Source organism: Tyto alba, unplaced genomic scaffold, assembly GCF_018691265.1.
Source record: "Tyto alba isolate M040663 unplaced genomic scaffold, T.alba_DEE_v4.0 Super-Scaffold_40, whole genome shotgun sequence".
Classification (NCBI taxonomy): Eukaryota; Metazoa; Chordata; class Aves; order Strigiformes; family Tytonidae; genus Tyto; species Tyto alba.
Window position 1 is genome coordinate 44,486,585 of NW_024881316.1, and position 13,146 is coordinate 44,499,730.

Genomic DNA, 13,146 nt, shown 5'->3' on the forward strand with positions numbered 1-13,146 from the left:
AAATCCAACCTGGCTGTGGCAGTTACTTTTCAGGAAGTTACAAGGATGGTTCATGAGGAAAACACCTTTATTTTTCCTTTTAGCTCAAACCCAAAAGGTTAATTATAATTAGATTCTAAGAATTCTCATAATAATCTATCTACATAATCCAGATGCAGTGAACATCTAGATAAAGCGTCATTAGTCAATAAGTTCTGAAATTCTCATAACTTTGATAAATTCAGATTTGGATTTTTAATGAGTTTCAGCTCTGTTGATTTCAGATGCTCTGGAATGTGTATCTGTCATTAAGAGGGCACTTCATTTTATGGTAAAGCTGGAAATATTATTTTGCTTTGGATTCTGTGGAGTTTTGTGTGTCTCCATTCTTTAGAGAAAAAGAACTGTATAGACAAGGTGGCTAACTAGATTGCTAAAGTCAAGTGGCATTAATACAACTTTGGAAACTTGGGTCTATGTTTTATGACAGAGAGATATATAAGCTAAATGTGATTATAGGGAATTGATATATTAAGGATACATAATAATAGTTAATGCTTATTTAGTGCTTTATTTTTATATATTCCAGGGCAGCTCACAAGACGTTTTAGTTTTGGCCCTAGTTTATACAAGAGGATGAAGTCACTAGATGTGAACGGTCTAATGTCCTAAAGTGAACCAGTGGCAAAGCTGGAAGAAGTTCAAGTTTGATACCTTTTTCTCATGGATATACCACTTTATAATTTTTTTTTTTATTTGTAGCTTTTTATAAATTATCATCATTTGTTGATGTTGTTGAAAGTAACCACTGAAAAATTGCAGATTATTGCCTGTATCGTTAAGTCAGTTTTATCTTGCTTTTCTTTGAAACTAGGCTTTTGTGTGTTGAAAATATGAGTGAATGGATGAAGTCTGCATTTCTACCTCATTTCTAACTCTCGTGTTTGACTTCCTGTGAAAGAATATGTATTTTTTACAATAGCTTTCTAGTACTGATAGGTGCTTCAGCTGTTTTTCACTATACTTGGCCAGGCTATATCTGGAAGAACAACAAGTGATTACAGCTCCTAGGATATAGTTACCAGCAGTCAGATCGACAAAGGGGTTAAAAGTGAGACAGCCTTATCTTTTATTTCAGTGGAAGCGTAGTTGTTGATTTAAAGCTCTCAGTAAATGATTGTTGGAGATCTGCCATGTGTAGCAGAGCATTCAGAAAGCATACCACAGACTCTCCTTCTTCCTAAAGAGCGTTTGTCTGTCAACATCTCACTTTAATTGTATTCTTTTAAGATACCAGAAGGCAGGCAAAACTCACCAGCCAGCAGTCATGGAAGATCAGGTCTTTACCAATGTTTATCAAAATGTTAACACCACCAATATCTACGAGATTCCAGACTCTGAGGAAGACAAGGGGTGTAATCTTTATGATCGTGCTCGTGAAGATCCACCATCCCTTTCTTCCATCACTACTATCCCAGAGAGCATGGATAGTAGTCAAGAGAGCTCAGAAGATAGCTGTAGTAATTCTGTGGCCTCTCAGCATGGGGCTGATGGGGAAGATGGTTCCTCTTCATCTCACCATGGTGCTGAAGACCACCCATACCAGGAGGTGGATATAGTGAGCCCAACTCTGGAAGATAAACATGTAGAGGGCATAATGTTTGAGAGCAACATGCATTTTCCTCCGTATTTCCAGTTGCGTCGGAGCCAGAGCACTTCTTCCAACTCTTTAACTTCCCTCAAGTTCCCCCTTAACAATAACTTCGGAGAAACTGACAACTTTCAGGAAGATTGTGAGATTTGTGTGTTTGTAAAGGTAAGAGCTTGAGTGGTCTGTAGAATACACTATTTTTAAAGCCCAAATCAATGTATGCGTTCTCCAAATCAGTAAAATACAGCTACCCACTGTTTTGTTCCCAACTTGGCTGTCAGGGTGCTGCAGGGGGCCAATCCATTCATTTACATCGTAATGCACAGAAAGAGAAGATTTGTGTTGTGTGGAGAGGCCTGGAATTTCTTCACTCTGAGTGGAAGTATGAGTATGGTGAAAGTATTCTGATTGTTGCTGCAATTCATTTATTCTGTAAAATCTCCCTGCTGTTACAGCTAGACTACTACTGCTTCAACTGGTTTAGTTAAGCTAGTTCAGCTATCCCTGTGTCTCACTATCTGTCTAGTAGCCAATAGCTCGAAAGTAACAGTTACTAATGAAATGAAGAAAACTAAATAAATAGTTTAAATAATGACAATAAAATTTCCACAAATGCTTATCCCTGAAAGAGATCTTTCTTTTATTTCTTTCAATAGTTAGATTAATGTATTTCTGTGACAATTTTAATGTCTATTTTTCATTAATTTCAAGTTAGGTATAAGTTACTGAGGGGACTTTCACACTTTCTTTAACCTTGTAAGGTGTTACTTAAATTTCTAAACCATAAACACCTGTGTTCTTAAATAAACGTTATACTTCCCTTCATGAAATGTCTTGTATTCAACAATTTTCAGTATTTATTAGGCTGCAACACAGACCTGACAGTTCCTCCTTTTTAAGTACATAAAATATAAATTTTCAAGTTCTTGTTTCCCTTCAATAGCACCGTACACCATGAGTGTAATATTCTGTTACTTCAACAGAAGTCTTGTAAAGTTTGTCACTTTTCAACATAAATAAGAATATAAGAATCCGTTCCTCAGTTCCACAGGTGCTTTGAACAGAGAATAAGAGATTTTGTTACCACACATAGTGGGAAGTGTTTTCAGCAATGTCTTTATTTGGTTAATTTGGTTTATTTAAGCAAGAACATACTATAACCTTTGTGTTAGTGTGAGATGCTGATTATCTTGTATGAGCTAGGGAAGCTCAAATGGCTTGGTGGATTCTCCTAATATTTCATTTGGTTTCTGTTGTAAATCTTGGATTTCTTGGAAAACTGAGTTAGTTAAAAAGTTATACTACATTTGCTTGTAGGATAAAGGAGAGCACTCCCATAAAGTGTCAACAGAATCCTGAGAGTCTTTTGAATGTGTTAAAAAAGTTATAATTCAAATATTAAATCTTTTCCCTTTATGTCATGTCTTTCTGTCGATGAAAAGTGGATTCTGTTCCCCCTTTGTCTCCCTTCTCTACGTGACAATCTTTTGTGATTGCCTTTCTAATTTTTGCATTTAGCTTATTGATAAATTAAATTAAAAAACCAACAACCGACCAGCAATGGCTATCAGGTTACTTAGTCTTATTCTGCACGAGGCAAACCACAAAACTTCAGCCATTTCTCTTGAAGGTCAGTATAACTGTAGCTACTCTTGTAAAAAGGTGTATATCCTTCAGGAGAGGGAATAACTACTAATTGCTGGGTCGTGAATCGTTCTGGGTCCACGTGTACTGCCACAAGGGGTTTTCTACTGATTTCTGTCGAAGTGGGCTGGGAGCACCGTATGTGAGGGCACTTGCCCTGTTACCTTATCTTCATAGAACTTCCGCTGTATGACTCTTTGAAGTGGCAGCTGTCCTATTTCTGTGACTGGATCATGGTCATTGCTAAAAACATGTTAATTATATGGACAAAGTAATATCTATGGTGTTGGTTCTAGTTCATATCTCTACTTGTAGCCCTGCATACGTGCTATAAAAGTTGCAGCAATTGAGTACATTTTGTTTATTAGCAACTTCATGGTGTTAGCTACATGAGTGTTGTATTTTGGCTTTAAAATAATCTCTCTCTATTCCTTATTCTTCCACATTCTTGTTTCAAAATAATGGTGTCCTCTCTTTCTGTGCATGAAAAAAGAAAATGTATGCAGATGCTCCCATTCAAGGCGAGATGATGAGGTTAATCTGAATTTCTGAATAGTGAGAAGAGGGGTATTTTGAAAAGAACTGTGATGGAGAAGGATTGAGGAAGTCCTTTTCCTTGCTTCTGTTGTGCAGAGTAGTTGAGTATCCCATAAAGGGGCTTATCAGCTAGTCTAGAGAGAAGCACAAACTTTGGACTCCATTCACTTGCTGAAACATAAGTGCCTGGTGCCTTTGAGATGTCCTTGAGCTTCAAGACATCCCTGCCTGGCTGGGAGATGAGACATGAGGCTTTGAGGTGGTCCATGCTGTGATCTTCCTCAGCAGGAGCTGGAGGCCTGACGGGCAGGGCCCTGGATGCCTCTGTGTGGGTGGCCGACCTGAACTCCTGTGACAGTGTTTTATTCCTTGCGAAACTGATGACATTTCATTTTTGGATTTTTGTTTTTCTTTCTGGTATCGAGGCAATAAAGCACTAACTCCATGGAGTGCAGATCCAGCTTTGTTATCTTTAATTATCTAGATAACAAAAGTCACCCTATAAAATGGAAGGTCACAGAGTAATATATAACAAGAATTGTGAAATACTTGAGGGCTATTACTTCTTGCATGTAGGAACCAAATCTCTCAGTTGTGTCAACGGCTGCTATTCATAGACCATTCCCTTCTCATATGGTCTCTAGTCCACCTGAGGCCAGTGTTGCCCTGAGACCGGGTTAATCTTCTGCAGACATTGGCAGTGACAGCAGGACCTTTTGCTGTGGGACGATAGTGCTAATGACAGTTCTTCCACTATTTATTCCTTCTTTTGTTTGTAACACTAAGAAACCTCTGTGAGTGGCTGGAAATGCGAGTGTCAGACAGAGGTTGCTGCTGACTGAAAACCAGAGAAAGTGGGAAGATTAAACGGTATCAAACTTACAGTCTAGCTGTCTTAGTTGTAGTGCACTGCCTAGGATAGAAATCTAACTTCATCAGAACATTTTAAGTGCTGTTGCAATAGGACCATAGTTTCAGTCAGACTTGATAATCTTCTGTAGTCCATTTTGTGTTATTAGACACCAAGAAAATGTTTAAATTACGTTAACTTAGCTTTTATTGATTATCAGTACTTGATAACTGTGCCATAATCAGTGGACTATTTCAGGATGTGCCATAGAGTAAAAAATGTTTGCTTTCATCAAGGAATCCCCTGTGCCCATAATAGCAAAATATAACATGTATCAACATGGAGATGTTTGTGTAAATCCAGCATGTCCAGGCTTGTCAGAGCCACTTTAATGCCCTTTCAGTAATACTGTAATTTCTTCAAACAAAAGCCTTTGTAATTTGAACAGAAATCTGACTGACATACTGGCTGTGTTACTGAGTGCATAGGACAGCTTGACCTAATTGTAGCTGTTGCTCAGAGGTCCAACCTTTTCACTTGTATGTTGTATTTCCTTGTTTAGCAGTGTGTTTGTCTTGAAGGTTGAGTTTCTTTGAAAACTTTAACTTTTTGTTTTCCTGAAGCTCGAGTTGTTATTTAAAGAACAGCCTGGTTTTTTTTTTTTTTTTTCTCAGAAGAAAATTATTGCCCTTCTGGTTTATTAATGACCTGAGACTGGCTGCAAGTTATACCCTCTCTGTATGCATTTGTGCCGTAGGAGCACAATTCCCAAAAGAAGGAAGGTGATTCTTTGCCCCAAGTAATAAACACCTTGTGTTATGCAAACGATATAAATTTAATGCAGGGGTTTAATATTGTGAACATGCATGGTGGGTCACTGCACTGGGGTAACAGTTATAGATGCTGGAAGGCTCCTCTTCAGATCATTTGGTCCAACCCTTTACTCAGAGCAGGATCACCTAGAGCAGGTTGCTCAGGGCCATGTCTCGTCAGGTTTTGAATACTTCCAAAGATGAAGAATCCACAACTTCTCTGTGCAACCATTCCAGTGTCTTACCCTCATGATAAAAATGTGTTTTCCTATCGTTAGATGGAATTTTGTGCATCTCAATTTGTGCCCATTGCCTCCTGTCCTTTCAATGGACACCAGTGCTTATATTTAACAATGCTGTTTTAAGAAAGATAGTGCTTTTAACTTCTCTGTACATCAGAACTTAAACTTTTAGCTGTTTCCATTGGGATTACTGCATCCTTTGGTAAAATTTCTTTAAGTCAGTAGTAGCTGGGAAAGAAAGGACATTTCTGGTTTTCCTGCAAGATGCTTCCCACTCCCTCGTTTCCAAGTCAGGGAGGCCTGAAGGCTCTAACCTGATGGCACAATCCTGTACTAGTTTCCTACTGACTCACAACACAGCTGAACTCTGAGGAATGACAGACCACATTGTTAACAATGACACTGAGATTAATCATTTCTATCACTGCAAAAATCATGCTGCTTCCCATCGAGTTGGTTTTTCTGTTGTTTTATGGACCATATTGGTATCTGTTGAGAAAGTTTTGTTTAAAAATATGTATTAATGGTTTAGAATGTGATGTTAAAAGACATAGCTAATTTTTAGCATGTCTTATTTGAAAAGAGCAGAACTAAATCATAATATAACCATGTGGATGCCTAGTCTTAAATTAGTGGTTATGCTGGTGCTGAGCAGACCTGAGCATTTTGTAGAAGCAGACGAAAAGTAAAAGAGTACCCAGCATAGACAAACGTTTGTAGCCTTTGTTAGGATGTCCTGCAGGGGTTTTCAAATAAAGGGATGGATATTGACATTAATGGGAATATCAGTCTGTCAGATTTTGGACTGCTTATGTCTTACTACACTCATAGTCTATAGAATAAAATAACTGTACTTGCAATTTTAGGGTGGTAGATATTTGCAAGAGTAATTTAAACAATAGTTTAGCAATGCAAGCCAGGTAGTCTTTTAATTGACTCCAGTATAGCACATAAGGCTGATGTTAAACTGTATCTTCTCCACTGAGGTTTGCAGGTAGTAAAATGAGTTCTGGCTGAAGCCACGTGGCAGGTTTAACTCTATATGTACATAAAATTATAGTAATTGGGCTTTTTATGACATTTTAGCTTTTTTAAAAAAATATAATGAATATAATGGAAGTAAGCAAATACTATTTTGGTCTTATGAATCAGCTTAGAAAAAGGTTAAATGATTCATAATCCACCTTTTAAATAGTGTTCAATGAGCAACTTGAGCAAGGAAAAGATCCAAGAACTATTTTCAGAGTTCTCCAGTCATGGCAGATTTACAGACCAAGGTGCAACATGCTGAAGTTAACATGTGCATGGCAAGAAATGACTAGTGGGGAGTCAATATCCTAATGTGATACCTTTTTTGATAATTTTAATTAAATTAATGTATTTTATTTTTGCTGCAAGTAGTCTTAAAATAGTTTACAAGTACAATTAAGTGTAGAAATGCAAGTTGGGAATATCAGGTGATAAGGCGTGTCTTCCTGTTCTCAGTTTTATTTAGACTACGCCTAACAGATGCTTCTTTGAAAACATTCAGTGATGCAGATTCAGCACTTATGCCAATTAGTCTCTGTCATTGCTTAATGATTTTCCTGAGACAAATATTTTCCTTTATTAAAATTCTGTTGCTCTGAATTATGCTATTTTTCTTTCTAATAGGTAGGTCATTTTAGAAGACAGATATCAGATTTCATTCAGTCTTCACTTTCCTAGACTAAACAAATTAAATTCCTTCAGCCTGCTTTCAAGCTTGAGTCATCATTTCTAAACTTTGAGTGGTTTGGTGTGTTGTGAGGTTTTATTTTGTTTCAGGGTTTTTTTGACCTTTTCCAGTCCCTCTCCAGAATTCTTAAATTCCTGTTTTCAGGTACACGTAGTATACAGCAGTACAGCGTTCAGCTACAGCAGTGCCAATAAAAATTACTACAGCAAGTGCCTCCTCAATTCATCATCTGTCCAACTCTTTACTCTGGACACTATATCTGCTGTATTTTATCATATTTACGTATCCTTTAACATTTTTGTTTAGGATTACAAAGTTCATATTCTACCCCTGGTGTTTTCCCAATAAATGCTTCTGTAACGGTCTCAACCATTTATTGCTCACCTGTATTTTGAGCAGCTGTAACGCAGTACTATTGCACAGTTTGTGCCTCCCATTTGACTTCAAGAGCATTAGGTTTCTCCGAGTGATGTGATCAGACTCTGATCACCCGCCACTGAAAACAGTATGGGTTTGAAGTCAGAGAACTGCTCTGATATAAATCCGATGTGGAGCATACTATCACCAACGTTTTTGCTCTACTAACTCAGAAAACAGAGATAGAGCTGTAATATCTCTGCACCCTACTAACCAGACACAGCACAGCTTTGTGGATACCTCCTACCCCCTATCATGGATAGGAGACTGGTGATCTCTTAACATATAAGTCTAGTAGCTATGTGAACCTTATTTCTGAGGAGGAAAACTGTGTTGTGTGTTTCTTCATAGCTTAATTTATGCTTATCTGAATTACTCTGTGTGTGAAAAGATTAGCGAATAGCAGTTCTGTTACAGATAACATCCAGTTCCTATCAGTCATGAGCAGAACGTGTGCTTAAGCAGCAGGACATAGCAGTTTGCTTAACCTTTTTGGATACAAAGGGTAAAAGATCTTGCTTCTGACCTCTGCTAAGTCTGTGCCTTGCTCATGCACCTTTTCTGTCTCTGGAAAGGTCTGTGAATCAGTTTTCAGCTGACACTCCCGTGCCACCTTCAGCTTTTGGCTCCAGCAGTGACTGTGGCTGGGTATAGCACAGTAGCATAGCAACAGCTTCAAAATATGGACCCACATTGTCTAGGAAATTGTTACTGCACAGTGGTTGCAGCGATAGCAAATACAATGTAAATATGTAGGTCAGACTGGGAGAAAAATAAAACAGGATTTATTTACTTCTTTCTTTTTCTTACGATTTTATTTTTGTGACTTCCTTTTTGATGTTCTGAAAATAAGATTGTTATCCCAGCCTGGTTTGTTTTTTTCTTTTGAAACATCTCAGTTCCTTTTGTTACATTTTAGGAGAGGAAAATGTTTGGATTTGTGGATTGATTACTTTTCAGCTGTCCCTGACAATTTATCTATGTAGCAATACTGTCAGTTGTTAAATGGTTTCTGTCCGATATAGAGGGATTCACATTATTTTCAACTGTTTATTGCAAAAGTACCTAAAGAGCAGCTCTACTGAGACTGATGTTTTACACAAAGTAATGGATAATCCCTGCAAAGCAACTGGTAATGATATATGTAGATTATTTTGGAATCTGCAAGAAGAAAGCTGCTTTTCTGCTCTGCTCTTTGTTTTCTTTAGATATCAAAGGTTGGATTTGGCTCACCTGGCTTAAGCTGTGTCTGTAAGCTAAGTTACTAACTACATCTTTGCAGGATATCTAGGCTCCCTTTGCAGCAAAAGAGGTATCTGAAATAGCTCTGTGGGATGTTAATTCGTGTGGCCGAGTGCAGGCATCAGCTGTAGGGTGAGGTTAGTTGTGCCATACACTCCCTTCGTTGAACCAAGCTGGGGCCTAGTTCAGGTTTCCAGCCATAGGCGTCCCGTGCTGGTTTAGATGCTGTAAGGATTCCCTCCTGGCCTTCAGCTGCCGCTGCAGAAGGCCACGGGTCTCTCATAGATCCTTTCTCATATATGTTTACAGATTTCCTCAGCTATCCTAGGGCCTCTCAAATGCTCCTGGATATCTAGGTTTAGACAACTGAATCAAGCCATAAACTTTCACTGTATACAGTGGCGTGGTTACCTGAAGTTAAATAAACTAAATGCCACCAGTGACAGTTCAAATACAAAGCCTGGATTACTAGATTAGACTAGAAGCTAATTCTGATAGTGGGTATCTGGAAACAAACTCCGGACTGGTGGTTTTTCATTTTGGTGGGTTTTTTTCAGTCCACTTAATTTTCCTTTTTCTTTCAGTGTCCACACACAGCAACAGTTGAAGTGCATGAAGTGCAACAGTGAATTACATTGCAATACTGGACAGTCTAAGTTAATCAATTAAAATAATCTGATACATTTTAGCATCTCTCCAAGACCAAGAACCAGCACTTTCTTTAACTTCAGTCAACCTATATTTCTTTTGTAGTTATTCTTTATTGTAGATACTATAGTAGAAGAAAAAAGCCGACTGAATTTACTAGGTTTGAATTCCTAGGTATTAGTTCTTTTCACAATTGAAATCTTAAGATGTGTTTGAAAATCTGCTTTGTTTCTTTTGGTCATAAGACCCTGTATTGGAGGGACATTTTCCACTGTTGTGAAACTATTTACAAGTTCACTAGAAATATTTTCGGTGTTCTCTCATACACTGTGTGATTGAAGAGGCACACCTGAATATTTTTCTGTATCACTGACAATTTTTTAAATACTTAAAATTGCTTGATGGCAAATGTTAGGAACCTGTATGAATCTACCTTCTGTGGGCAAAAAAAATAGGAGGCGGCAAGTCGCTCTAAAATGAGTCATTGATTTGTTATCTGCAGGTGTGATTTTTATATTTAAACCTCTAGATGATATCTTTCATATCAATTAATGATATAATTATGGTTGACTTTTTACTGTTGGTACATCTCTGATAATGTTGTAAGATGTCAGTGACCTTCATGAAGTTGTAACGATACAATTAGAAATCGATGAGAAGTGAATTGGTTAGTGCACACGCCTGGTTTCAGTACAGGCAAACAGTGTTTCAAACCAGGATTTTGATTCCCAAGTTAATTGATTTTCTGTTGCAGCCTCCATGCAGTCACTTTAAAGCAGTCTACAAGTGTTAATGAAGTAAAACTCAAGAACACATCTTCGAGAGGAAACCAATATTTTCCTGCTTATATGTTTATAAAAAATGAGGCAAAGAAAGGTAAAAATCTTTGCATACTCACCACGATGAATTTTTTCTCTGAGTTCCTGGTAATCTGAAAAAAATTTCATGGGACTGGTGGTGACCTTTTGGGACATGAAATAGAGTCTTCTGTCACAGACAGCCTCATCATATAATACATAATTCATAAACTGATCAAGGTCAATTTAAAAACTAAGTGGTCATTATTATTCATTTTGGAAATCTGTTTCAGAACATCACAGCTCTGATGGTTTGACACCTCACTCTAATTTCTGAATGTGCAGCTAATACATCCTTGTTCTTGTGCCAGCATGGTCCATTAGCATTCATTCTTTCAGTTTGAGCATTTTAAAATCAGTTTAGGCTTAGACATCCTCAGGTGGTTTGGGGCTAAACCAGTCAATCCTTTTTGTCTCCATTTCTGCCAGTCATCATAGTAATCCCCTTCTGCACATATCTTCTTTCCACAAAGGTGCCTTTTTTTTTTTTTTTCCACAGCTGCATCCTTTCTAAAGTTGCTTCTACTTTTATAGCTAGACTAAACAAGCAGCAAAAATTCTCAGATGTTACTGGGCTAAACTGAGCTTATCTCAGTTGTTTTTAAAAAAAAGTCATCCAAGAGCTCAGTGCTGCAGCATGCTGTATGCTCTGATGCCTCTCCATAAAGAGTACAAACCATATGCTTAATGTTTTAACATCTAAGAACTTAAATTTACATTTTTATCAATCATTTTAAATTAATAAAATTATGTTTCTACTTAAATACTTCAGTGCTTTGAGAAAGGGAAGAATAAAAAGCAGGACTTTTTTTTTTTTTTTTAAGCTGATGAACCTTTAGAGAAGAATCTATGATTCTTCAGTAAGAGGAAGTTCAATGGGCAACACTAAAATGCCATCCTTTGCTTTAGGAAAATAGAAAGCTTAACTAATTTAAAATTCTATTTTATAGAGAAATCATGGATAAATTTAGATGTAATGTATGAAACTATAAGAAACTAGTTGCTATATTTTTATTTCATCATCTAATGTTTTGGTCTGTCATTTTGGGGAAGAAAATGAAAACTTGTCAGTTCAGATGAATATCTTAAAGGGCTATGGGGCAAGTATTTTTAATCAAGTGACTCAATGTGGATCATGGCTAATATGCTGTCTGTTCAGTGGGTCTTGGTGAGATTTCAGGGATATTTCTAAGTAGTGGCATGCTCGGGCTGAAAGTGTAAGTCATGCTGAAATTAATGAGAGTTTTGCACTGATTCAGTGCAGACAGGATATTACTCAAGATACTTTGATTCATATTCTGTACATGAAGTTTGAAGACTGTTTGAATTTTGGGATTCTTCTGTGTAAAATTTATGAAGCCTGTTTTAATGTTTGTCTGTCAGACAGAAAATTTCTTGAACTGCTTACCCTTCTCTTTTGTTTCCATGTTGGGATAGATGTTGAATATGGAGAAGGAGTAATTCTTACTTTGGGTAGAAATGGCCATTCACAAGCCTCAGAGACAATCTATTTGAATTAAACATCCTGACACCCACCATAGACTATACTAAGGAATTTGTCCAGTCTAAATTTCTAGGAGGTCAGTCACTAAGTTGTGGATCAACTAACGGGGAGCCCTGACCACCTGATAAATCTGAGCAGGTACCAGCTGAGAAAGAGTAGCCTTCTCAGCTGGGGAAGTGATTTAAGTGCTTTAACATGTCCCTGTGAAAAGCAACTGCTGGAGGCCAGGAAGGATAGCCCAGGGCATCTAACATGGCCCTGGAGGTCTATGTCAGAGTAGTAGAACCCCATCATCAATATCTGAAAGCTTAAAGTTACTACAGGGTCATATTTCTGTGGGAAGATACTAAACAAATATACTGGACAAAGGTCCACTATAAAAAATTTGTTAGACACCATGTGACCTATTTTGAAGAGGCACAGGTCTTTCTTCACTTTGCACATGGATTTGTAAATAATCAGTGATAAGTAGTTTCTAGTTACAGAGTGTGTAGATACAAGGTGACATAAAATGAACACTTTTGTAAAATCCACACAAGTTGTTTTATATGCATATACATATCATACTGCAGGACTGCATACTTTATTGGCCTTTATGAGGTACTTTAAATTTACTTACTTTTACCAAATGTAGGTAGGGTGTGTATTTGTTGAATCAGTAACTTCATCGTGGTCCTAGCTCTGTGTGCCCTTTGGTGGGCTAGCATTTTGCTGTGCGTTGGTGAGCCTGTATAATGAGCAGCAGAAGTTTGGAGCAGCAAATTCACAGTCATTTGGCTCCTCCCTGTGAGATTGCAGAGAATGAAGTTTGGACGGGAGCAGTTTCTTGCAGGCGTCGGGTGCTGATTGGCCCTGTGCACCGCGGCTGATAACAGCTAAAAATAGCACTGGTATAAAAGCCCAGCAAGCAGCACAGCTGCCCTGGCATTCCCTCCTCGAGTGCCAGCGAGGGAGGAGATGGTGTTCTCCAGGTCCCTGCAAATATGTGACCAAAGAACATTCTGCTGCTTAACAATTAACTTGTCAAATACAGACAGTGCAGTCAC

General features: G+C 37.8%; 1 protein-coding gene across 2 annotated transcripts in view; it reads left to right on the forward strand.

Moving 5' to 3' along the window:
- The first annotated feature begins 1,306 nt into the window (after nucleotides 1–1,306).
- The window catches only part of CLIC5 (chloride intracellular channel 5), a 75,650-nt gene continuing 63,810 nt past the window's right edge, over nucleotides 1,307–13,146 (forward strand). For both annotated transcript variants that reach the window (XM_042803273.1, XM_033005015.2), the window contains exon 1: nucleotides 1,307–1,795. In XM_042803273.1, coding sequence (XP_042659207.1) covers nucleotides 1,307–1,795 — 489 coding nt within the window. The remainder of the gene's footprint in view (nucleotides 1,796–13,146) is intronic.